The following is a 25,529-nucleotide window of genomic DNA, read 5'->3' as shown; positions in this document are numbered from 1 at the left end:
AGTTGCAGGGGCTGGGAAAGAAAGGAAAATTTAACAAATATTGATCTGATCCATTTATGTTGTTCTAGAAAGTAAATAATTAAATTTCTCTTTCAGTTAGTTTTGGCTATTGAACAGTGGTTCCTGAATGCTGTGCCCCTCTAAGACTGAGGCACGTGGGTCTCTATGTTAATAAGGTTTATACTTGAAAAACACAAAGTACTTTCACTATATTATCTCATTTGCTCCCCGCAGTGCCTTTCTGAGGGAGGAAAATCATATTCTATCTATTTTAGGGAAGGAACTATAGACAACTGAAAAAAATCATAATAGAAGCCAAAAACCCTTCTCAGACCAGTGGTTCTCAATCGGGATGCTCATTGGAATCATCTGGGGAGAGTTTCTAACTATTAGATCCTCTCTCAAAGTTTCGGACACAGCAGACATGGCAGGCGTGCAGATTCTGCAGAAGGTTCCTTCTTGACCTTCCCACAACACCCCCAGCACAAGGTAAGAGAAATATGCTATCTTTGTGATTTGGAAAGGTCTTGCGTCTAGAACACCTTGCTTCTCCTTGGCCTCTGTAGTGACAAAAATGAGAGCTTTCTGCTTCTGCCCTGGCCAGAGCAATCTCAGGACATTGGGCAGAGGCTGTGCACAGAGCACAGCCTCAGGGATAAGCACATCGAGTTCACTGCCGAAAAATTCTGAAAACACCCACAGCTACATTTCAAGAGCAAGCGATAGCTTGGGTATTCCTCACCTCCCTTCCAGGGCAGGGCCGAACCAGGAGGCCGTGGGGGTTGGGAGGGGTTGGGGAGGACAGATTGGGCAAGCCCTTCCTCCTGCCCTCAGGGCATAACCTCCCAAGGTCCCTCGCATCTCTCCCAGCCAGTTCACATCTCAGTGTGTTTGGTGGGCTCACAAACAGGCGTCCCAATATCTTCCAGGGGGCGTCGTGGGTGCTCCCATCCCCCCACACATACGCCCCCACAGAGCAGCCCTTTACGTTGATTCAGCATACCAAACATAGGACCGGCAAACAAACGAGAAGGTATGTTGAGAAAGGATTCCTCACAGTAAAACGGAGAGACGTCCTGTGGTTACCTTCAAATGTCATCCTCTCAAATGTTTGCTTACAGAGTATTAAATTATTTTTTCTTATTAAAAGTTTTTGGGGGTGACATTGATTAATACAATCAAATAAGTTTCAAGTGTACGATTCAACAGTACGTCTTATATATATTGCATTGTGTGTTCACCACCTAAAGTTCGATTTCATCACTAAATATTTGACCCCTTTTACCCCTATCTACCTCCTCCTTCCCTCCCTTTCCTCTGGTAACCACTGAGTCCACTGTCTGTGTCCAAGAGTCTCTGTTTGTTTGTCATGTTTGTTTGTTGCTTTCAGTTTTATATCCCACATGTGAGATAATTAAATTCTTATCAGAAAGAGAAACTAAAAGTTGAAGTGTTCCAAGCTGCAGCTGGAGAGACACCCGAATTACGTTAAAGTAATTCTGAAATTAGTGACTGGCTCGTGGTAGGCAGTTATAGGACTGAGTGGGTACAGGAACAAATGCATACTTTAAATGTCTATTATCTCTTCTTATTTCACCAAATAAGGAACCGAGAATGCCTATTTGGGACTATAGTAATATTCTGAAACCCTAGTCTTAAACTGAGAAACAGATTCCCAAGCTAAAGATCAAAATCAGTACCAAGAGCAAAAACAATATTACGACTACATCTGCTGCTACTTTTTCTGTAATTCCCTAATTTTTAAAAACTTTTTATTTTAGAATAATTATAGAATCATGAGAAGAGGTGAAAATTATACAGATAGGAGGTCCTTTGTGCTCATCACCCAGGTTGCCCCAGTGGCGATCTCTTACTTAACTTGCTACTGAATTTTAAGGGCATAGTCTGTCCCAGGCTCTGTGCTAAGTGTCTTGTAAGTATTATCTCACTGATGCTCGCATCATCTGTGTAAGGTGAGTGCTTCTGGAACCTCAGTTTACAGATGAAGAGACAGAGGCTCAAGGAGGATTTAGTCAGTTAGTATGGTGTTGTGGTTTCTTGCTTGGGCTGTGAGGATACCTCCCTGGCTTTTCTTCTGGCAGGCTATGTGAACACTACACTCAGAAAGCTGCAGGCAACTAACTGCAAAGGTTAATTATCTCTATAAACCTCAGTTTGCTCATCTTTAAAGGTAGGATAAAAATGCCTCCTTCAGAGGACTACTGTGCGGAATAACGAGAGCAATCATGTGTGATGGTCCCTGGACAAAAGAGGGGCCCACAGTGTGCTCCAAAGATGGCAAACTCCTGTGTGGACTTCTCTGTGCCTTGTGTCCCAAATCACTCCCCAGTGGGAGCTCAGAGAACAGCTTAAGCACTTGAGGGCCTGGAGAACCTTTGTCAGGAGACTCGTGCCATTTCACATGACATGGTGGGGATTCTGAGCTTGTGGTGGCTGTGACTGGGGAAGATCATGAGCTAGAGATATCAGACCCCAAACATCACGTGACAGTCCTGCCCCTCTAGGAGCACTGGGGCTCTGCATTTCTCTCCAGGCCCAGATATGACACCTGCTGGGCCAATGACAGCTCAGCAGGGAGCACAGACCGACGGTCATCTCCCTGCATTCTGATTCTGGGTTGAGTTTCCATCTGGGGCATCCGAGTGTGGCTTCCTCCATACTCAGGCTGCTCAGCCAGCTTGTGTGATGCTGTCCCTTGTCCTGGAGGCCCAGACCCTGGTTACCTGCATCCTCTTGAGGTTGGGAAAGTCCCCAGGAGAGATCTGGTGCTCCCGCTCGATCCGGCCATAAATCTCAGCCAGGTTGTTCACTAGCTCCTTCTTCTTGTTGTCCTTCCCGAACACTGAGGGCATCTCCTTCTTCAGAGAGCTGATGATGTAGGCATGGACCTGAGAAACGAGGGCAGAGAGAACGCTTCGGATCAAGACCCTCGATTCATTCCTTCCCCCTAGGTGGCTCTCGCCCATCTCTTCCCGTAAACCCCTCCTTCTCCTGCTCTGCTTCTGAAACAATCCCTATCTCTACCTTCTTGCTCTCATACTGCTGGCAGCGCTGAGCTGTTTTTCCAGCTCTCATGGGAGAGGTGAGATTGTGGGGAGGTTAAGGTCAAGGTCAAGGCAGTAACAGGGATGGTGATACCGGAGACGATGTCGAGGAGGAGAACAATTAGCAACAGCTAATATTTACTGAGCACTTCGGAGGTCACAGGCAGTGTGATGAGGGCTTTTACATTCTCTATTCTACCTTATCCTCCAACCCTTTGATTTTACAGAGGTGGATACAGGCACAGAGAGACGAAGGGCCTCACTAGGGTTGGGATCACGCAGTTAGTAAACAATGGAGTCGGGCTCTAATCTGGCCATCTGACGCCTATGAGTATACCCACCACACTATCCTGCCCCACAGCTGCTGGAGTTAGCACAGCTGACACTCATGATGCAATAAGACAGTCTCACGTGGGCAGGCAATAGATCAGGGTTGCAGGCAGCACCCCTCAGCTCTTGTAGCTGAGCCCCCCACCCCAAACCCTTGGTGCCACCCATGCCGCCCATCTCCTCAGGCGGCAGCCTTACCTTGGCCAGCCTGGCTCTCTTGATGAGGTCATTGAGCTTGCGCAGGGCAGCGTTTCGGGGCAGACTCTGAATGTCTCTGAACAGGTCCTGCTCCTCAGCCTCAAACAGCTTCCGGTTGTCGGGGATGAGAAGGGGGTGGGACCAGAAGGAGCCGATGTAGACCCGGATCACCTCTGGGGTGTTAACGATCTTCCCCAGGGACCACATGAGGGCTCCATACACCCGCATCAGCTGCTGTGTCTCGATCTGGTCAGCCTTGTTCAACACCACCCGCATCTTGTCCTCGTGGTTCTTGAGGGCCTTGATGACTTCCGAGAACTCATCCGAGATGTCCAGCTTGTGGGCGTCAAACAGCAGGATGATACGGTCCACCCGCTCAGCGAACCACTCCAGGACGGCAGCAAAGTCATATCCTGCCGGCAGAGGGACAGTCAGGGAGCAGGGACTTTGGGGCACAAGCTAGGTGTTTGGGGAGAGGCACAAGGTGCAGCAGAAATAACAGTCTTGGGAATCAGATCTGGGTTCAAATCCTGGCTCCTCCACATTTTCACTATTTGGCCTTGAGCAAGTTACTCTGTGTCTCTGGGTCAGTGCTTTTTCATCTGTAAATGGGCATACTAACAGTACCTGATTAATAGAATTATAAGGACTAAATACGCTCAGAGCCCAGCACTTAATAATAGCTTGCTCAATAAATACTAATTATTATTAACATCATTATTCCTATTTAGTCTTTTCATTAAAGGAAAGGGGCCCTCTCCATTAAGGGTCAGGGCCCAGGAAAGGACTTTGGGGCTGGGCTCTGCTCAGTTAAGGAGGTAGGTGCCTTGTCTGTGCTACCTAGAGATGGTCACACCGCAACTCAGCGAGGACCACCCTGCTTGTAGGAGGCAGCTGGGGAGAACGATACCTAGCTCTCTAACCCCAGGTTCAATGCTTGCTCTGCTGTCAGACGTTCATGTCATGACCTCATTTCACCCTCATGGCACCCTCTGTGGTAGGCAGAGTGAGGAGTATCATTCCCACCTTCCAGAGGAGGAAACTGAGGTTCAGAGATAAAGCGAGAATCAAACAGCTGGCAAGGGGTGGGGCCAGGACTGGACCCAACCACCCTGAGGCCCTGAGCTTCCTGCATGAGCCAAAAGGGCAGCTCCCTGTCTCCCTGCCCACCTTTCTGCCCTCCCCTCCCCTCTCTTCCCCACTCCTCCCCAGGAAGAAAAGCCCTGCCAGCAGCTCGCACAGAGCCCAGGAGGCCTCATACTTTCTAGTTTCAGGTGGGCCTGCATCTGCTCCCCACCCCTCCCCAGGGATGGCTCCTGGCTATTTTTAATCTTCTCTTCAACATAGCCAGGTAGAGGGGCTGCTCTTGCTTCTCAAAGGCAGTCCCTCAGAGCTGTGGGCAGGACGGGGCCAGAGGGCTCAGAAAAATCAGGACAACCTGATCTCCCTGCCCCAACCCCCACCCTAGAAAACAGGTCACAGCTTCACTGCTCTGGTGCTTGGAACCAGCAAGCAGGCCCTCCTCGTGGCTAGGGAGGGCTGCAGGGCTCAGGCATCTGGCATTCTGCTGAGACCTATTCCCAAATCTGGCCTGACTAGGATTTAGCCGAGGCGTGCAGACCATCGGGGTGGGGGGCAGCTGGGAAGAGCACGCTACTGCCCTCTCCACCTGTACAGCCAATGCCAGCCCTCAGTGCTCACTGTATCAGCCACTCTTAACCATCTGAGCAGCCAGAGCAGCCAGCACTGGGCACTCTACTGACAACAAAATGAAGGGTCATGGAGGGTGAGAGATGTGCCCAGGGCCACACAGCGGTAAGGTTAGAGCCGGACCAGAACTCAGGGCTTGCAACCCCAAGTCCAACACTCTAGCCGCTGCTTAGATTGCTGGGGAAAGAGAAGGGGCCAGAGAAGCTGCAGAGAAAAGAGGTCCCATCCCTCCAGCCTCTCCCCCATCCCCGATGGCCCCAGCCACGCAAGAGGATGCTTGGGCTATGAAGGCTTGGAGGTGGACAGGGGCAAATCCCAGAGCTGACCAGCCCCCGACTCAGGGTGAGGGGAGAGTGACAGAACCAGGTCAGTGCTGCCAGAACAGGATGGCTCCTTGCTCGTTCCTGTCCCCACAAAACTGAAATGTGAACCCTGTTCTGCTCTTTACACCCAGGGGATAGTGAACCAGTTATCTCTGGGCTTCAGTTTTCTGGTCTCTGAATTAAAACCCACCAGACCCTGCCATAGGGTCCCTGTGAGGATTCAGTTAAAGAAGGGGTTGTGAGTGAAAGTGCCTGTGACCTTGGCTGTTCCTATTGCTCCATCCCCTTTATGAAGAGCTCCTTCCAAGAGCCAGTTTCCATGAGGTGGGTATGCTCTGAAGAATCACCTGAGGAGCACTGGCCTGGGAAAAGCCCACCTCTACTTCTGCTCAGCCATTAACTTGCTGTGTGTCCTTGGGCAAGCAGTCTCCCCTCTCTGGTCCTTGGTCTCTTTGCCTGTCAAGCCAGGGGGTTGGACTTGAAGATTTTGAGCTTCCTTTCTCAGTTCATGATTCCCTGCTTCTAAGACTGGAGGTGTGAGGGTGGAGAGAACAGCAGGGTGGATGGAGATTAGATACAAAAAAGCCCTTGCAGGACAGGAAGAAAGAAGGCAGGGGCCACTGTCTTTCTTAAATGTCTCGGGATCCTGAGGACAGCAGATGGCTTCTGGGAACCCTTTCTAGGATTTTATAAGCACAGAGGCTTCCTATTCATGCTCCTACTTTTGCAAATTCTGCATGCTCGGGCAAGCTGCTATCAAATTACAGAGTTAGTCATGCCGGGCGCTTTCTCCCGGGTGTGGCTGTGAGAACCCTGAGAATCGAGCAAGGACTCCATGGGTCTCCTCTGAAGCTCAGCCTCCTGCTCCTGGCTATTCAGAGACTAGCAGTCTCCAGGATGAGTATTTAATTGTTTCCTGGACTCTGCTTATGCACATCCAGGAATGGGAGTATCTGAAAGGCAAGGACTGGACCCACTGAAGAAAAAGGCATGGAACTAGCTCTCCCATTTATTTTCTGTGTGGCCTTCGACGAGTGTGAACCTCAATTTTCTCAGCAGTAAAATGTGTATAATAACACCTGACTGATGAGAGGTCAGTGGTACGGCCATGGCAATGAGATTTGATAGCAGAGAGAGGGTCTGGACTTAGTCTGGAGTCTCTCCCCCAATGTCTGGGGTGAACAGGACACCCAGGGACAGGCTCCCTTTTCCTCAGTGGTCCCAGAAATAGCTCAGACCCACAAGAGGAGCTCTTGAGCACTTGCAGCAGCCCAAGGGCTCATGAGATAGGGCAGTGGGTGAGGGAGATTCATGCCCCAGGAGACTGATAGTCAAACTGGGTTTCTTGGAATTGCTTAGAGCAAGTCTGCTGGCTCCAAGAGATCTGGTCTGCGGGCACTAGGCTGAGCAGCCTTCAGGGGTCTGGGGCTCTCCCTACTGCCCCCATCCCTAGACTCTAGAGGACTGAAAAGACAGAATTTCTAAGTAATGCCAGGCAGGAGGAAATCAATGAGACAAACAATAAGCAAGGCCAATTTTTTAATCACCCACTGGCTTACTTTGCAGGCTGAAGTGCAAGGGACAAGGCAGCATATTTCTGTGTATTTTCAACCACAAGGTTTCCTTTGATCCTCATATCTCTGCATATGTCAGCAGGCAAACAGGGCACGCACATCTCACAGGGAAGGCGGAGGGAGCAGACAGGTTAAGGGGCTCGCCCACACTCACACAGCCACGTGGTAGCAAACTTGAATCCAGATCCTTGATCCTTGTCCACATTTCCTTCTGGCTCACAGCTGTGTATAAGGCTGGAGCTCAGAGGGCTGAGACCTCAAACCAGGCACTTATCTGCGGTGGGTACATAGTCCTGCCTCCAAAAATGCCTTTCAAGATTGAAAGACATTTTAGCAAAAAAGAAACCAAAAAGACATCAATTTCAAAAACTGTGGGAAGAATTTAGATGACACAGGGAACATGCCTCCCAGAAGTGGCCCAACAGACTCGTCACAGGCCTCCAGATGACCACAAGGCTGTCAGCGAGCTCTTTGGAAGGGCGGCAGGACTCTGCTGCTCTACCCTGGAGCAGGATGCCTGCTTGGGCACACATAAACAGCACATAGTCCGAAGCCCCAGAGGTCCTTAAATGCAGGCCCTGCTCCAGTGAGGGTGCCAGGGATAGGCCAGGGACGTGAGACTGTGAGGATCAGCCCAGACCCCCTTAAGGTCTCCCAAGGAAAACCCGGAGATGAGTTTGCCTTCATTCCTACGTCTTGCCTTCTTCCTGGGCAGGTGATAAAAATGGGCTGAAAAGCCACTGGACTCGGTATCAGGAAGTCAGAGTTCCAACTCCAGTTTTGGGACCTGGCGAAGGTTTCTACCTGCTGTGGCCCTGCTGCGTCCACCTGCACCGGAAGGGGTCTGCTGGGAGGGATGTGCGCTCCATGCCAAGAGGTCGCTTTTCTAGGGTGGGACCTGGGGGATTTCTAGCTGAGAAGCAGCCGGGAAGTCTGGTTCCCAAGTGTAAGGACACTCAGGCTTCCGGAGCCCTCCCACCTCTGCTGCTTCCTTGCTCCTTCCCAGTAATGAGCCCCGGGCTGGGCACATCCTGTCACTTCCAGGAACTGCCTCCCTGCCCCTCTGCTGCCCACCCCAATGCACCTTCATCCAGAGACAAGTGCCGGCCTACGACCTGCCAGTTTCAGGTTCCCGGATGTCCCTCGCTCTTCCTGTTCCCCCAAGACACCCACCTCCAGACTCGGGCTGAGGGGCCACACCCTGAGCAAGGACCACACTTTGCCCAGTGCTGGCCTGGGGCCTGAGTGCACCTTTGGGTGAAGCTTGAGGCCTGGGGAGCCCTTCAGAGCAGCTTACTTTCCAGAATGTTAGCACACGGGACCAACAGCCTAGGGAAGGCTTTATGCAGATTTGATAATGGTGTCCCTTTTATTCTGGTGAGACACAGCTCTGTGCCAAGCGTGAAGCTCAGGCAGAGCAGAACGTGGGCTGGACTTCAGGCTCTGCACGCCCCTCAGCCAGGTTGGGGGTTCTGTCCTACCCTGGGCTGGCAGAAGGAAGGGAAGAAACACCAAATCTGTGCTTTGACCAAACCCAGAGCTCTGAGGGCTCTGGCAAGAAGCACACACTTGTATGTGGGAGGGTGTGTGGAAGGCGGTGTGAGTGTGTGTGGATGTGTGTAGATGTGTGGGTGTTTGTGTGGACTGGTGGGTGTTTATGTGTGTAGGTATAGGTTGAAGCTTTCAGGTCCTATGGCTGATTGTGAGGAGGGAGGAGGAGGGACTGCATCCTGGGAAATTTCCTCATTTGGGGTCCCCTTGATATCTGAGAGTGTGTGACCCCCACCTAATTTTCCTGGTCTCCTTGGGGAGCTGAGGTTAGCACTGCCTCGGGAAAGTGATGCAGTGCTGGCGGCCTAGCTCCCAGCTCTTGTTATTATCACAGGCTTTTGCCAGCAGCTGCATTTATAGTCTGTACTCAGGGAGACGGAGAACAAACAGGCCTGGGGGGCCACTCATGGGGCTATCACTTCTAGAGGTGGAGCTTAGTCTCGTTAGACGGGAAAGGATAGGAAGGGCAGGCAAGATGACCCAGCACCCATTTTGCACAGGGCAGCTGCTGAGGTCCAAATATACATACAGGAGAGAAACTAGAAGACTAGGAAAAGAATGAAATAGGACAGAAGCTAAGGAAGGCAGGGGTCCTGGAAGCAGGGCTGCTTACCCCAGATTACCCTGGGGTTGTTCAATGGGCGGCCCTGGCTGGCAGTGAAGGGGAAAGAAGGAAGCTCACTGAGATCCAGACCCAGAGCTGATGTCTCTGTTTCCATCACCATCCGTGGACCTCACAGGGTCATATGATGGGTATCATTACCCCTTGTCACAGGCTCAAAGAGAAAATGTGACCTGCTGACACCCACGCAAGCTCTAAAACTCCATGCTCTGAGCTCCCAGTCCAGCGTTCTTAGAAACCACAGAGGCTGGAGTCCTCTCTGGACCCACCTGTCAGGCCGCCTGGCCTTGCAGGTGCAGATGCCACCTACCCGCTAGGGAGACTAAGTCTGGCTCTCCTGAGCTTTTCTTGAGAGGATAGATATAAGCTGCCCACATGAGACAGTAAATCCCCTTTAGACCTAAACTAAGGATGAACCCAAGTGCATCTTGCGGGTGTGGTGGTGGGAGGTGAGGGTGGGGACTGGTCAGGAGGCAGGGAGTGTTTAGGGAAACTAATAGAAGTCAGTCAGAGAGCCACCCAAGCTGCATCTCCACAGGGCCCTGAACAGGGTGCAAGGATGCTTATAAACGGCATAGAGACCAGAAGAGTGAGGAGATGCCCCTCTCTCCTCAAGGCCATGGGTTCTATGGCTTCAGGCCAGCTCCCCCTACCTGTACACCACTGTGCTGCTCTCCACCATACAGCCCGGGGTTAGGGACCCAGGCTCCCGGAGCCCCTTCACAGGGGCCTTCTATCCACATCCCACTTACACAGATGACAGGCTGCTAATTACATGAACTGTTCACATCGTTTCCAAAGCCCCCTCCTGACTCGCTGCTCTCTTTCCCTTCTTCCCAGATGTCACGTCTTCAGTGAAATGTGGGGAGGGGCAGGTTTTCCTGCTGGAGCCTCCAGCCTTCCCCTCCCTCCCACTTGCTCCAGAAACAGGTCCCCGAAGAGCAGGCTCTGTCTTCCCTTCGGGACAGACTGGGGGTCACGAGGCCCTTGAGCAGGCCGCTCCCACTGTCTTCCTTCTCTGTCCCCAGCCAAGACTGGCTGTCCCCATTGACACAGCCACAGTGTACTCCAACTGCTGAGCTGGGTGCCTGCGAGCTGCTGTGTTCAGGGAGGACGCTGAGGCAGCTGGCAGGAGCGCTGGACAGCAGCCCATTTTTGGCAGCAGTGGCCTGCATCTGGCCGTCGCCTGCAGCACTCATTGGTACAGGGCCTCGGGAGTGCTGGCCTGGCACCTATGCGGCCCTGGGCGCTCATGGAGGGGTCTGGGGGTAAGTGGGTGCTGGCCTTTGCAAGCCATGCCCCTGGTAGAGGGGGTTTCTGTCACCCACTGAGGTGGCACAGACCTTGTGTCTGCCCCAGTGGGGCTGAGGCCATGTGGGAGGGAAGCAGATAGTCATCTAAGGTTGGCTCAGGGGAGGCCAGAGTCCCAGCTGCTGCCCAGGGAACTCTTGAGTCCAAAACCTTCCCTTCCAGGATGCTGACTTCCGAGTGCTGATTTGGCTCCAGCCCAGCTTCCAACTCCAGTATTGGGTGGATGTAGCTTCATCGGCTTTTGTTGCCAGAGAGGCACACAGAACACAGAAAGGGTGGGGGGCTACCGGGCACACACAGCATGTTGCGGCAGCCGCGGCTGGGAGTGGGGAGCCAGGAGCTGTTGTTTTTAGTTTTTTTTACAGCACTGGTCTAGCATTTTAGAGCTAGAAAAAACCAAGAAGAGGATGATGGTGACCATCTGTAACATCTCGTGTTTACTGGGCGCTGCTATGTGCCAGGCAGCAGGCTTTTTATCTGTGTTATTTCTTTCAATCCTCAAACAACCTATAATGTATATAGAATTATTTCTCCCTACTTTATAGATGAACCAACTAGAGCAAAGAAACCTGCCCAAGCTCAAGCTTCCAGAAGTGGCTGAGGCAGGCTTTGAACCCTGGCAGGCTGGCTCCAGAGTTCTGATTCCTAACCATCCCGCTGGTGACCCTGCTTAATGAACAATTACCCTGTGTCTGTCTGGAGTGAACAGTTTTCAAAGTGCTTTCACATACCACTCCCTGCTCCCATGCCCCAGAGCACGCTGTCATCCTCACGTGTTGAGATAAAGTTCTTTGCATGCACCTGCCTCCGCTGCAGAAAGGCACCCTCCTGGGGCAGGGCTGCAGGGACTTCAGAAGCAACCAGGGTCCGGCCCATGGTAGGTGTCTCGCTTGGAGAATGAATAACCCGAGCGAGGGAAGTAAGGAAGATATTGATGTCTCCATTTCACAGATGAGAAGACTGAGGCCAGCACCTGAACTTGTCAGCTGCCTGGGACTACCCCACACAGCATTTGAAGCGGCGCTGGCTTGTTAAGGGACAGCAAGGCCCTGGGGGCCTCTCTCCTGCTCCGGAAGCTAGAGAACATACCAGAGAGAACAAACACAGCATGGAGCCAGAGCCAACCATACCAGGTGCCTTGCTCACCTCGGCTGATCCTCTGCTTCTCCCCGGACAGGATTCCTGGTGTGTCGATGACGCTGATGCTCTCCAGCACGGGGTTGGGCAGCTGGGCACACACAAACCTGCGCGAACAGGAGGAAGCTTACGGTGAGCCGCTGTCTTCTTGCTGCCGCTCATGCACCCTTGTTTCAGCTGCAAGTTCACCTCCCCTGCCCTGGGGCAGAGGTTCAGAAGCCTGGCTACCTTGCAGTGCAGATGCCCAGGCCCCAGGTCAGTGGTGGGCCCAGGATCTGTACTTTGAAGAAGCTCCCTGGGTGTTCGTGAGGCAGCCATACGTTTTGAAGCCCTGTGTCAGGGACACCGGGGATCCAAACCCCAATCCCTGCTCCTGTAGAAGCACAGTCTGGTCGGGGAGGAGGCATGTACGTGGGCAAACACAACAGCTTCCTGGAGGAAGAGGCACTGGAGCTGAACTTGATGAATGGGTCACACCACCCAGAAACATTTATTTGGGCTTCAAAGAGCTATCCGAATACTAAACTTCACTATTAGAATAGTGTCAAGTCTTATTCAAGGAAATATTTCTAGTGCTACATCTGAACTTTCGAAATACAGAGTGGTAAACCTAACTTAGATCCTTCTTACTTCAAGCATTCTCTCTTCTAGCCATTTTTGGTGAAGGTGTCCTACTCTCCCCAGTCTATTATGTGGTCCCATAGTCTCAGGGAACCTCTGCTATGCGGTGAGATGGCTGCAGAGATGCAGGTTAAGTGAGGAGGCCAGGGACACATGGAAAAGGGGGTCGGGAAGGTTTCACAGGAGGCAGGACTTGAACCAAGTCTCCAAAAGATGATCTAATCCAATACGGCTGGTATCTTTTTAAAAATTAAATGTATTGGCATGATATTGCTTAATAACATTATATAAATTTCAGGTGTAGAATTTTATAATACAACACTTGATAAGATAGGAGAATGCCATGTGAAGACACAGACATGTGCAGAGGGAAGATGGCCATGTCACAACAGAGGCAAAGGCTGGAATTATGCTGCCACTAGCCGAGGAACGGCTAGGGCAAACAGAAGGGGGAGGAAGCAAGGAAAGATCCTCTAGGGCAGGGGTCCCCAATCCCTGGGCTGTGAATCAGTACTAGGTCTTGGCCTCTCAGCAGGAGGTGAGCGGCAGGTGAGCAAGCCAAGCTTCATCTGTATTTGCAGCCGGTCCCCAGTGCCAGCATCACCGCCTCAGCTCCACCTCAGATCATCAGGCATTAGATGCTCATAGGAGCACCGGTCCCTGGTGCCAAAAAGGTTAGGGACCACTGCTCTAGAGTTTTCTGAGGGAGCATGGCCCTGCTAACACTTGGATTTCAGATTCCGGCCTCCAGAACTATGAGACAATAAATTTCTGTTGTTTTAAGTCACCTAGTGGCAACTTCTTATGGCAGCCTGAGGTAACTAACACAAGTAGGTACAGTAAATGCATCACAGAAATGAGTGTGTGTATGTGTGTGTGTGTGTGTGTGTGTGTGTGTGTGTGTGTGTGTGTGTGTGAGAGAGAGAGAGAGAGAGAGAGAGAGAGAGAGAGAGAGAGAGAGAGAGAGAGAGAGAAACAACATTCCAGGGGTGTACATATCATTGAGGCAAGAATGGGAAGGTTGGAGTGGCCAGAGATGAGGCTGGACAGGGAGGTGAGACCCAGATCCCTAGGGCCTGAAAGTCACATTAAGAAATTTAGATTTTTATACTGAGGGCAGTAGAAACCCATCAGAACGCTTTAAGCAAAAGAATGACACGATCAGATATGATGGTTGTCAGTATATCCAGTTCGGTTCAACAGATATTTGCCGAGTGCCTGCTACGTGCGCTGTGCTAGATAACGGGGTAGAAACGTCAGTGACGCAGCCCCTGTCCAGTTGCAGCCCATGGTTTCTGCCATGCCTGAGGCCCAGCCACATTCCGGTCCTTAGATTCTGTGGCACACTCCACTATCCTCAAATACATTCCACGTTTTGCTGAAGCTTGAGGTAGGTGTCTGTCTCTGGTGACCATATTCTTTCATTCCTCCCTTTTATTTTTTTTTTCCAGTTTTCTCTGGAATGTCCTTTTTCTTTTTCTTTCTTTTTCTTTTTTAACTCTTTCGGTGTCATCTCGCCCCTCATTGAACACCGATGTCAAATGCCAGCTTCACAAGGGCCACATCAGTCTGCTTCCCTTGGAAGAGGATATTACTATTATCCTATTTTACAGATGGGAAAAGTGAGACATAGAGAATGTAGGTAATTTGTCTAAGATCCATGGGGCTATTTGGTAGGCTTTGAACCCAGGTCTGTTGAAGCCAAAGCCCATAGTCTTTACCTTCATACCTTGTAATACTTCCAATTAGAGAAAGTAGTTTTGAAATTTTTAAGTGCAATCCGCATGTAAAATTGTGCTGTGGATTTACATAAAAAGTGCGATCAGCATCGGCCTGCATTTTAGTGAAGCAGAATGATAACAGGAAGGCCCAGATCAGCTTGCCAAGGATTCCCTAGAGCTTTCTTCACTCAAACCATCACGATGACCCTGGTGTCTGCAGGCTTACACTTGTCCCAGGGGAGAGGGGTAACCTGTCCAAGGCCACACAGTTAGTTTAGTAGGAGAGTCAGTACTCAAACTCGGGGCTTCCATCTTAAGCACAGGGTTCTTTCCACCAAGTAAAAACGATGTCCAGCAACAGAGAAGACCCTTCTCCTCCCTCCTTCCAATCGAAAGTAAATCCCTGCTGTAGGCCAGGCAACCGATACAGAGCAGCCTCTCTGCTTTTATTGGCGGGAGACACAGCTATGGGGATGTGATTCGACTTGCTGTATCCTTCCCTGCTCCGTCCTTGATCAGAATGAGTCAGCCTAGCGTTTGCAGCTCCCACATCCCTAATCAATGGTGACTGACTCAGCTACATTCCCAGGAAGAAAGGGACAATCAAAAGAGACACAAAGTATGGAAAGGCATCGAGTCTCCCAAGACCCTGCCCCATGCTTTCCCTTCTCATACTCCAGGAAGAAGAACAGAGAACAGTCAGGGCATGTGCTCCTTCCACCCTCACCTGTTCAGGAAGGCATTGCCGAAGGCGTTGAGCTTCCGGAAGGGTTTCTTGGGGTCCACCACCAGGGCGTTTCCGGGGATGATCCCCTCCACCTCGCCCTGCATCACCGCAATGAAGGAGTCGGTGGTCGGCTCGGGTCCAATCCTCATGCCCGGAAAGTCCTGTTCCAGCAGGTACCTGGCAGGAGGGAGCACAGTCGTACTTCAGGGATTCTGCAGACAGGCCGACCTGCGTGTCTACCACAAGGCAGCCGACGATGCACATCAGGGAAGAAGGGCAGATGCAGAGCATGGAGAGAGATCATGGCCGGGAGAGGTGACATTGTGGGTGTGGGATTGCAGCTGAACTTAAAATCTCAAATCTGTTTTTCTTGGTTCTTATCTCTTCCCCTCCCTGAATCAGTAGGAAAAACAAAACAAAACAAAACAAAACAAAACAAAACAAAAACAAAAGCAAAGTTTGGGCTCAGAGCTAAAGCATGGGTCGAAACTGATTCCTACACAGAAGACTGCAGCGTTCGGCCCTGAAGGCAGACCATCCATGGACTCTGTGGTAGGTGGCGAGTCCCTTTCTTTGCTCTTCTTCTGGTTTGGGCAGTGAGAGCCCAAGGCCATTGCCCCTGTGCATAGCCCCCTTTAGAACTTAAGAGCGAAGGCACATGACAAGCCAGAGAATGACGAGAGCAGCCTGTGAGGACAACCGAGCCCTTTAGAAAGAGATTGAGCTGGATTCCAAGGAGGAACCCAGAGCTGCCTTGGGTTGGGACTGGCCGGAGGAGAGTCCCAGGGCCATCTTCCAAGATCATGATGGACAAGGACCTAAGTGATGGGTTGACCAGCAAACACAGGACCATGAGGGAGTCCTCACCATGTGCTGAGAACCCCTTAAACTTTGAGGGCGCATATTTATGTTTAGAGAGAAAAATCAAGGAGCTTTGAGGAGAAGAGAGGTGAAGTCAGAGACCGTTAGTTGGGAAGGGACCCAGAGACCTCCTGGACCAGTGGTCCTCAGCCCGCTGCCCATCCAAGCTGCTGTGGAGCACCATCCCAGCTAATGGTGCCCGGGCCCCGCCCCCAGGGGTTCCGACCCATTCACTCAGGGTGGGGTCCTGACCACTGGTCCTTTTTAGGAGCTCTCCAGTAGATCCAACATGCAACCTGGGCCCACGGCCCTCTCATCTGACTGATCACGCCACTGACAATAGAATTTCCACATGCCAGACACTACACTAATCACTTGGGGAACATGATCTCCTTTGGGCCTCACAGTAGCTCTCTCGGTAGATATTGAGGAGACTGAGGCTCGGGAGGGTTCTGTGGCTTTCTCCACATTAAACGGCTAACAGTGGAGCTGGAACCCCGATCCATATCAGTCTAATACCAAATCCTTTGCTCTTCAACTGTCTTCTCTCCTGAGGAAATCACTGCCAGCAAGAGCTGATCGAGGCCTTTCAGAAGGTCAGGGCAGAGCAGCCATGTCTACAGGGCCCAGGCTCTCTGCCCACCCTATGCCTCCCTGAGGTGGGCCTGGGGCAGTGGTCCCGTCCACAGAGTGGTGGCCAGGGAGACTTGCTGGGGTTTCTTCCAGCACATGGACATCCTACTCGTGCCTTCAAGAAGTGTTCTGAGCTGTGAGTTTACTCCTTCATTCAGGGCAGTTTGAGTGGGGTTGCTATGGGCTCCTCCCCAGGGAGCCGGTAGAGTTGCTGCTGCCACAGAGCACTGCAGCTCAGGAGGCTAGCCCTGCACACCCGAGGGCTTTAGGTTGTCTCGGGATGCCCTTGCTCTCCCTCCAGGAGCCCAGTGCAGCAATCTGGTGTGAAGGCAGGCTCTCCTCCATCAGAGGGCCATTTTGGAATCTGGCACTTGGGCTGTGGTGAGGATACATCATAACAGCTGCACACCTGGGCAGCATTTCCTGCTTTCTCAGTGTACTTTCTCCTTCAGGGCCTCCTGGGAAAGGCAGGCAGTCTCAGCGGCCTGGGGCCAGCAAACCTGGTTTCTCTAACCACAAGGGATATGCCCTTCAGAAGGTACTGGACCTCTGCAAACCTCCGTATCTTCCTCTATAACGTGGGAGGTAATAGTTCCGATTTATCAAGCACCTGTGATGTGCCAGGCACTGTTCTAGACTTTCCATGGATTACATAATCTCATCTTCACATCTCCTCTGAGGTGAGTACTATAATCCTTATCATCAAAGGGGCCTAATAAGAAAACCCACCTCATTGGGTGTTCTGAGGGTTAAATTAGTTACAGACCTTAAGCACTTACATCAGTACCTGGCACCTAGATTAGCATCCCATTTTAAAGAATTGGAGAAAGAGGTTAAGCAATTCGCCTCGGGTTATGCAATAGTAAATAGCTGAGCTAGGATTGAACCTGGCACTTGGATTGAGAATTTATGCTCTTAACCACTAGATTTTCTGTCTCCTTTCCTGCCTTAGGTCCCCCTTGACCAGGAAATACAAAGGGGTTGAGCCCCACCTGGGACTAGAATGAAGGATGGGAGGAGGCCACAAAGGAGTATGGTTTGGCAGGAGGCTGGCCAGAGCCCAGGCCTTAGGGGAGAAGTTAGGCTTTGGGGCCCACAAACCCAGCTGACTATTTATCTCCACACACATCTGCCCTGGGGGTTCCCATTTAGGCCTCACTGACTGGGGTTTGGCATGCAAAAGTTGTTGCTATTAGGTGACCAGGGCAGGCCCCAGGCCCACTGGCTCTAAAAGGACATTCTTGAGACTTAAAAATAGTAGGGACAGGTTCCCCTGGGAAGAAGTTGCATGAGAATCAATACCATTCCTGGGAAACCCCATCATTCTGCCTGTGTGCTGGGAGCAAGTGCTCAATGAGCACCTGGGTGAGAAGCCCTAAGCAGGGCCCTGCAGGGGGTGGCGAGTGTAAATTCTGAGGTGGGGGTGGGAGGTGGATATCATCAAAGCCTTGAGGAAAAGCTGGCATACAGAGGAGTAGAAAGAAAGAATTCTGAGGCAGCTTCGAGAATGCCCATCCTACAAAGCCAAATGGCAGTGATGAAATACCTTTTTGACCCAGGCGTCTCAGATTCCATCCCTGAGAAACAAGCTGTACCAGCAGATGAGCAAAGGATGATGCTTCCAGCATAACAGGGCCACTTCCTGGGATGCTCTGGGGCTGCAGCCTGAGTCAGCGGGGAAAGGGCCCGGAGGTGGGCCTACTGTCCTGCCCTCTTGGCTAAGCCCACATGACCCTGAACTTGCTGACCACACATGGATCTAGAGAAACAGAGTCCAGCAAGGCCACCAGAATGTCCAGGGCCACGGTGGAGCTAAGCAGAGAACTGGAGCTGAGTAAATTCTCGGGGACATTTGACTATGGCTTGCAGCACTGGGTGCTCCCTTAACAACACCACCACTGTGTCCAGAAAGGACAACCTATTGAGGATCTCATCACCGCTTCTCTATGGGAAGTGATACAAATCGCCTCTGTTGCCAGGCGAAACCGTTCCCACGGCAGCAGAAACAAAGAAAAGTTAATTCAAGCATGGGTGAGGTGACCACCCCTGCACACCGGAGGGCTTTGGCTTGCTTGGGGCGTCCGAGGATAAGGAGGGACACAGCAGGCTGTTCAGGGACCTTTACCTGGATGATTCCACTGAATCTGTCCCACGAGCACTGTGGGATGGCAGCATTATTTCAGTTTTGCAGTGGAGTAAATTGAGATCTAGGCTGCCCAAGTTCAGGGCCAAATGAATATATTTAGCGGCTCTAAGAGCTGAAAAGATTTTGGCGCACCCTCCATGCCCCCTCCCCACCATCCAATGCAAAATAAGTACTAAAACCATAAAATAGGTGTAAGGAAGTCTAACACAATTTTGATTTTTCCCATGAGGACTATGCATATTTTTCTTCAGTAAATTCTTTTAGGACATTTTCCTCATTTTTTGGTTTGTTTGTTTCTGTGTGTCTTGCTTGCCTGGCAATCTAAGCACGTGGTCTGCTTTACTGGTGACCTAAGCACCCAGGGTAAGGCCTGGAGCCAAGAATCTTAACCCAGTCTGCCTCCAAAGTGCCCATCCACACAGCGGTGGGGCCAGACCTCAGGCTGCTGCTGGAACAGCACCCGGGGCAGGAGAACAGAGAGGCTGTTCTCCCCAAACAGTGTTGCCGTGGGCTGGGTCCTCTGCCTTGGCTCAGTTGGCGAATGCACCTTCATGAGTGGCTGCTCCATCACAGATATGACCTTGACCATGTCTACCAACAGCCCACTCGCTCAGTCTCTCTGATTTCTAAAATGGAAATAATGCTTGGTTTCTAACTAGCTCAGAGGAACAGGGTGGTTTTGAGATGACATCCATTGGTTTGGGGAAAGCAAAGCTCCTCCAGACATTTGCTCATATGAGCAGAGATAATAATTAGAGAAAACCAACACCTCATTGTTGCCTGTGAGTACTCAGGGCATTTCTACCTTGTCTCCAAATCCTGTCCCAGTGTCTCCTTGTGAAGCCTTAACTGATTCATTCCCCCCTCACCCCAACCTGACTTACCCTCTTCCTGAAAATCTACAAGCTCTTAATTTGCTTATCTTTAGTAGACTCTAAAAGGCACATATCACTTTCTGCCTTATATTATAGATATTCATGTTATATGTCTGAGTCTTTGGTCTCTCTAAGCCTTGGGTACTGCAGCTTTAAAAGAGTCCAAATAATAATACTTGCCCTACCAGCCTCACAGGGTTTTAGGGAGACAGTAAAGCACCCCAGAGACACAAAGTGAGGAAGTAGGTGGGACACCCCCGATGGTGGAGTTGAGGTCTGAGTCAGTTCTGTGCTCCCCGTAGCAGACATCACGTCCCTGGGGCAGCAGCCTCTGCCATGGGATGAAGTGACCCGAGCACAAAGGACTAATGGACACACGGTAGAGCCCCTACCCGCCTCCGCTTGCCTGACCTCACCCTGAGCTAGGCTGGCTGCCTAGTCCGCTTCCCAGCACTGCCCAGAGTCCGGCTCATGCTCTTCCTTTAGGCTTCCCTGAGCACACTTCCCCTTCCCCTTCATCCCAACTGTGGGTGGTGCCAGACAAGGGTTTCCCCTACCTCCTGAGGGCCAGCCTCTAAGCTTCTTCTTAGAGAATCATCTAGAATGAGGAGAGGGAATGCTAAAGCCACAAGCACTGTGCCTGGAGCATAACTGGAGCTACGTTGATTCTTTCCCCTCCAATTTCTGAGAGTAACTCTAAGATGTAGTTGTTACTATCCACATGTTAGGGATAAGGAAACTGAGGTTCAGAAGGCTTAGGTCTTGCTAAAAAGCTCTCTTGGTTGGTACCTGGTGGGTCCTGGATTCTGCTGAGCCAGCTGTGCTCTTCTCAGGGCCTGGTCCTATTGTCAATGGTAAGAGATGGAGCCCTTTCTCCAGAGGTCCTTCTCCTCCAATCAGTTTCTCCTGATGACCTCCACACACCTGACTTTCAGTGCAGATCTCACGCTGGACCTGAGGCAGGTGGGCCTACCTAGGGACTAGCAGATCAAAGCCCTGACAGAAAAAGGACATTCATTGTCCTCAGGGTGGACAGGATAGGGTGTTTCAGGGACTGTGGCTGGCAGGATAGACCTCACGGAGGTCAGTGGGTCTACCTGGAATGGTGGCCCCTTTCTTTAGCCCTTCGGCTTTGCAGAGAATCATCTTTCCTGGGATAGTGATGCTGTAATACACGGAGTGAGGCCTGGGTGGCAGGGATGCCAGGGTGGTTAATGAGAGATGGAGAGCCACAGGCATGCTGAGTCACCTTTGGAGAGGATTCAAACAGCCCCCTACAGAATTAAGGGAGGTCAAAAGGGCTAGCTGAATAGCACTCCCCATCCTGGCCCCAGCAGCCCCACTAGGTGTTCATACTTCAGTTACCCTTGAGATCAGCCCAGACCCTCCCATGCAGACACAGGCAGCTTGGCTCTCTCTGGCAACCCCAGGCTCCACACCTGACTCCCTGGTCTTCTATTTCAGCTCTGCTGTGGTCCAGCCAGGCCTTCCTTATGGCCCATGAGAGCACTGGGCCTTCCTCAGTCCCTGGAAAAGCCAGCTATTCACCTCTGTGATCAGGGGGCCAAATGATGCAACGGGGGGAGAGATTCGAGGATGCATGCCAGCAAGAGGAAGAGTGAAGGGAGAAAAGCAGCAGAAGCAGAAGGAAAGGCCGCCAGGGCCAGAGGGACACAGAGCTACTGTACTCCGAAGAGGCAGCCTGTGTTGGAAGGAGCAGCCACCAGGCCAATTTATTGTTTATTTTATTACTCTGGGTTGCCGGGCCTTAGGCCAGGGAAGTTATTTCAGGCAGAGATCATAGCACATTAATTAGTTATTAGAAGAATGTCCTTTTCTGCGTATACTTCCTGAGAAAAGAAATAGACCCCGCGGCAAGTACATATAACTGAAAGTGGGTGGGCCCTCTGGAGGCAAAAGGCCAAGGGCTGGGGAATGAAGAGGCCAGTCTTTGTTCCCAAGGGAAAGGTCCCACACAGGTTCAGGCCAGGGATGGAGAGGATAATCACTGCACTCAAGGCGAGAAGCAGGCTCGGGAGGGGGTGGAGGGAAGGCATCTAAGATCTACAGCTTGTGCACCTAGCTACCCCAAGCCCAGCCTCCTTGCTTTGAGGAAGGGGTGTTGTACCAATTTACGCTCCTGGAAAGCAACTCAGAAATGTAACTCTGAATATCGAGCTTAAAAAATAAAACAAACAAAAAGAACCACACAATCTTTGACCTAGTGATTTCATTGCTGGGAATCTCTGAGAAAACAGTCCAATCTGTGGAAAAATATTATGCACAGAAATATTCGGAGTGATTCTACAATAGTAAGAAAATCAGAAACAACCTAACACATTCAAAAGAAGTAGGCTGGTGAAGTGAATAACTGCATATACATACCACAAAATATCACGCAGCTCTTAAAAATAATGCTTACGAAGATTCTTTAATTTATATGGGAAATGCTCCTACTATAAGTGAAATAAATCAGCATACAAAATTACATTCTGACATGATCTCAACTGTGTTATAAAATTGCTAAAAATACTGGATATATATATATATATGTACATATATGAATGATATTTAAAATGGTTTTCCTCGAGTTGTGGGATTATGGGTGATTTTTTTTCTTCTTTCTCAAATTTATTCTTCTCTTGCATATTCCAATTTAAAGAAAATAACTCTTCAGTAGATTTACTGAGAAAGCAGGAAAATATGTAATTTGGTTTAGGACGGCTTCGCTGCGCTGTGACCCCCCCCCCCCCCCTGCGGGTGCTCTCCCTCACGTGGGGACAGCTTTTGCTGCATGAGCTAAATTCAGTTACTGACATGAATGGGGAGAGAGAACTCTTGTACTTGGACGGTAAGAAAGAGGAGGGATCTGCCTCTTCCAGCTTTCCTGTTTCCCTCAGATAATGAATAATCTATGGCGACTCAACCCAGCCACTTTCTCAGACCCAGTTAACAGCCAGCATGACGCAGGCAAAGCCAAGAGACTGTCTCAGACAAGAGGCACTTAAACTAGTCTGCTGCTTGGGGATTCTGTCCCAAGGGACACTTGCCTTTCCCCACCTTCCCTCCCATTCTGCGATTGTATAATAGAAACCTCCTGTGGCTGTGACCCCAGGCAAAGCCCCCAGGAGCTAAGGCACAGTTGTTAAGTGCTGGTGTTACAGAAAGGAGAGGCTCTAAATAACCAAGGTGTGTCCAGAGGGCCAGAGAAGGCTGTATAAGGGCAGGAGCCATCTGTGCATGGCCTGGACTTCCTGTGGGGCAAAATCCAGGCCATGCGGAAGACATCGAATACAAAGGAAACCTTGTAGAGAACCCAGGTAGGTACCTCTGGAGTGTCTTTGTGCCTCTGGAGTGTCTTTGTACCTCTGGAGTGTCTTTGTACCTCTGGAGTGTCTTTGGTAGCAATGAGTGTTTGATAAAAGAGACAGATTAGGTCAGGGTTCTCACCCTAAGGTCCAAAGCGGCCCTTGGGCCCCTAAGGTTATATGTAAATTTGGGATATTTGTGCATTTTTCTAAAGATAAGCCCATAGCTTTCATCAGATTTTCAAAGAAAATACCGATCTTTTAAAAAGTTAAGAAGCAATAAATTAGATTCATATGGCTAAGGGCTCTTGTAGTTCTAACAATATAAGAGATCCAAGCTAATCAGCCCATCCGCCCCCTCCCACTTCCCCACTTGGGTACCAAACTTCTTCAAAAATCACTCAGTCTCTCAGAGCTGCTGAGCCCAAAGCTGTCTACCCAATAAGGGCAAACTTGATCTGTTACACTGTTCAGCCATAAAGCGTTAGTGTGGAGCATGTCCTGTTTCCAGAAGACTTGTGTTATAAGCTTAGCAGTAGAGAAAATATATATCTAGAATATCCGTAATCAGACCATTAACTTAACTTTGCTGCTTTTCTTCCCATGCATCTAAGACCAGCATCCCATGTTGGCCTCACCCCCAGTTATATGACTCTGGACAATGCATTTAATCTTTCTATGCCTCAGTTATTTCATCTGTCAATTCAATGGGCTGGATGAGATCATCATCAATATCCTTCTACCTCTAAAAGACTTTAATATTATTACTGAGCCATGAAGATAAAATAAGGGAAAAGAAAAAAACATTGTTTGTAGATATTGCTTCTGTCCATTTACCAAGAGCTTTATGTAGGAGCTCTGCTCGGAAAAGGAAACTGATAATAGGACAAGTGACACTATCAGGCAGTGGCACCACAAGGTCCCCAGCCCATCTACTCAGCTGCAACTGTAAAGCACTCATGTGAGTGGCCAAAGCCTTTAAAAGGCAAGAGAAGTGGTCCTGGCCATGAAGGGCATGTCTCTAAAAAGTGAGGGTGTAAGACACCCCCACCATCATAAAGGTACTCTTGGGACCAGAAATTTTCTCACTCGTGCCTCTTGGGCCTCACTTTTACCATCCATAAAATGGGGAGAATAGGGATGGCTCTGAAATTGAACACTTCAAACAGACTACCTGAGCCAAGGTTCAAGTACAGTGGAGAGGCACTAGTAAGGATGCGGCAGAGGACCAAAAATGAAATTGTGGGGGTAAGCTTTGCGCGCGCGCACGCACACACACACACACACACACACACACACACACACACACACACACACACACACGCACACGGATTTCTTCAGATTTCAAGTGAAGGCTGTCCCCAGGCAGGAGGGGGCACCGGGAGTGAATGGAAGGCCTAATCACTGGGCGGCAGATTAGGCTGCCAGGCCCCTAGACCCGCTCACCTGATGAAAGTGGTCTTCCCAGTGGAGTACTGGCCCACCAGCAGGACCATGGGCTTGTTGTCGAAATCAGCATCCTCCAGGGCGGGCGAGTGAAACTCGTGGAAGCGGTAATGCTCTTCCAGGGGCAGCAGCTTGCTCTTGTAGAGTTTCTTGAGCCCCTCGCTCACTGTCTGAAAGACCTCAGGGTCCTTCCTCCGGCGGTCGTCAGACCCCAGCCAGCTGAACATCGCGGCTGCCTCTCGCCCCCTGCACGCAGCCCCAGTGGGAGGGCGCGGAGCCCCGCGTCCTGGCGCCCTTGGCTCTTCCGAGGAAGATGCTCCGCAGGGCGGGCCCGCCGGGCTCGGAGTCGCGCCGCCGCCTCACCTGGAGGTCGCGCGGCTTCGGAGTCCCCAGGGGCGACGTCGCGGAGCCAAGAGCGAACTCTTCCCAAGCTCCTGGGACCAAGCTTCATCCAGCAACCAAGGCCAGTGGGAGAAAAAATATCCGGGCTGAGCAAGGAGAGTTCGATCTTGGAAATTAAAGTCAAACCTGTAATTAAGCTGCCAGATGCCGGAATTCGCGATCTGCCCCCAGACCTCTCCTGCTCCGGCCGGGGTACAGTTAGGGGATGATTCGGCTCCGCTCCTGCAGGGCCGGGCGGCTCAAGGGAGGTGGCAGCGCTGCCCAGCCCGCGGACAGCTCAGCATCCGCAGCAGCAGCCCGCAGCCCTAGGCGACGGTTTAAATGCCAGCGGTGCAGGAAGCGGGCTCGTGGAGGAAGTCCCCGAGTACTGGCAAGGCCGGCCTGGCCAGCGGGTCTCGGCGAGGAGAAGCTGAGCCGGGCGCAGCCATGTTTGTGGGCAGACGCTCCTCAGGGGACCGGCGGCCGCTGCCTGGGAAGGGAGGGATGCTCAATCCTGTGGGAACGCGCTGGTATTTCAGAGCCGGCCTCTGGAGGTTTGATTTGAGAATAGCGCCCTCTCAGGGACAGCTGCGAAGACAGAGTTGATCGGCTCATCACTCACTGCTTTCAAAGGGCCTTTCCTTTGCTGAGTTCCATTCCTTAGGAAGACAAGTACTCTAGTATTTGGAAATATTTTTCTTGGGGCACGGAAAGAAGAGTCCAATACCAGGTTACACAAAATAACCAACAATGTCACTACTCAAACTTTTCTGCTAGGTCTAGGGTGAAGTAAAAACCATTCCCATTCATTCATTCATTCATTCATTCATTCCAATAAAACAAAACGAGCAAAAGCCCTGCAGGTACTGAGCCGGTAATATGGGCTCACCGATTTTGGTGACTGTGGATACAAAGTTGACCACAAAGATGAGCACGTACAAACTCTGTCTTCCAAGAGCTCCAGTCCAGGCAGGATTTATAGAGGAGAT

At 50.9% G+C, this 25,529-nt stretch overlaps 1 protein-coding gene across 1 annotated transcript in view; it reads right to left on the bottom strand.

Annotated features, from left to right (window-relative positions):
* The window catches only part of EHD3 (EH domain containing 3), a 27,224-nt gene extending 2,366 nt beyond the window's left edge, over positions 1-24,858 (bottom strand). Inside the window, exons 1-5 of the mRNA XM_011370751.2 lie at positions 24,160-24,858; positions 14,891-15,067; positions 11,831-11,928; positions 3,594-4,006; positions 2,745-2,909 (exon numbers count right to left, since the gene is read on the bottom strand). Of these exons, the coding sequence (XP_011369053.1) occupies positions 2,745-2,909; positions 3,594-4,006; positions 11,831-11,928; positions 14,891-15,067; positions 24,160-24,386 (1,080 nt within the window). The 5' untranslated portion in view covers positions 24,387-24,858. The remainder of the gene's footprint in view (positions 1-2,744; positions 2,910-3,593; positions 4,007-11,830; positions 11,929-14,890; positions 15,068-24,159) is intronic.
* Between the last annotated feature and the right edge of the window lie 671 nt (positions 24,859-25,529).

The sequence above is a fragment of the Pteropus vampyrus genome, unplaced genomic scaffold, assembly GCF_000151845.1.
Source record: "Pteropus vampyrus isolate Shadow unplaced genomic scaffold, Pvam_2.0 Scaffold173, whole genome shotgun sequence".
Classification (NCBI taxonomy): Eukaryota; Metazoa; Chordata; class Mammalia; order Chiroptera; family Pteropodidae; genus Pteropus; species Pteropus vampyrus.
Note: the sequence above shows the minus strand (reverse complement) of the source record. Positions and strands in the feature narration are given on the sequence as shown.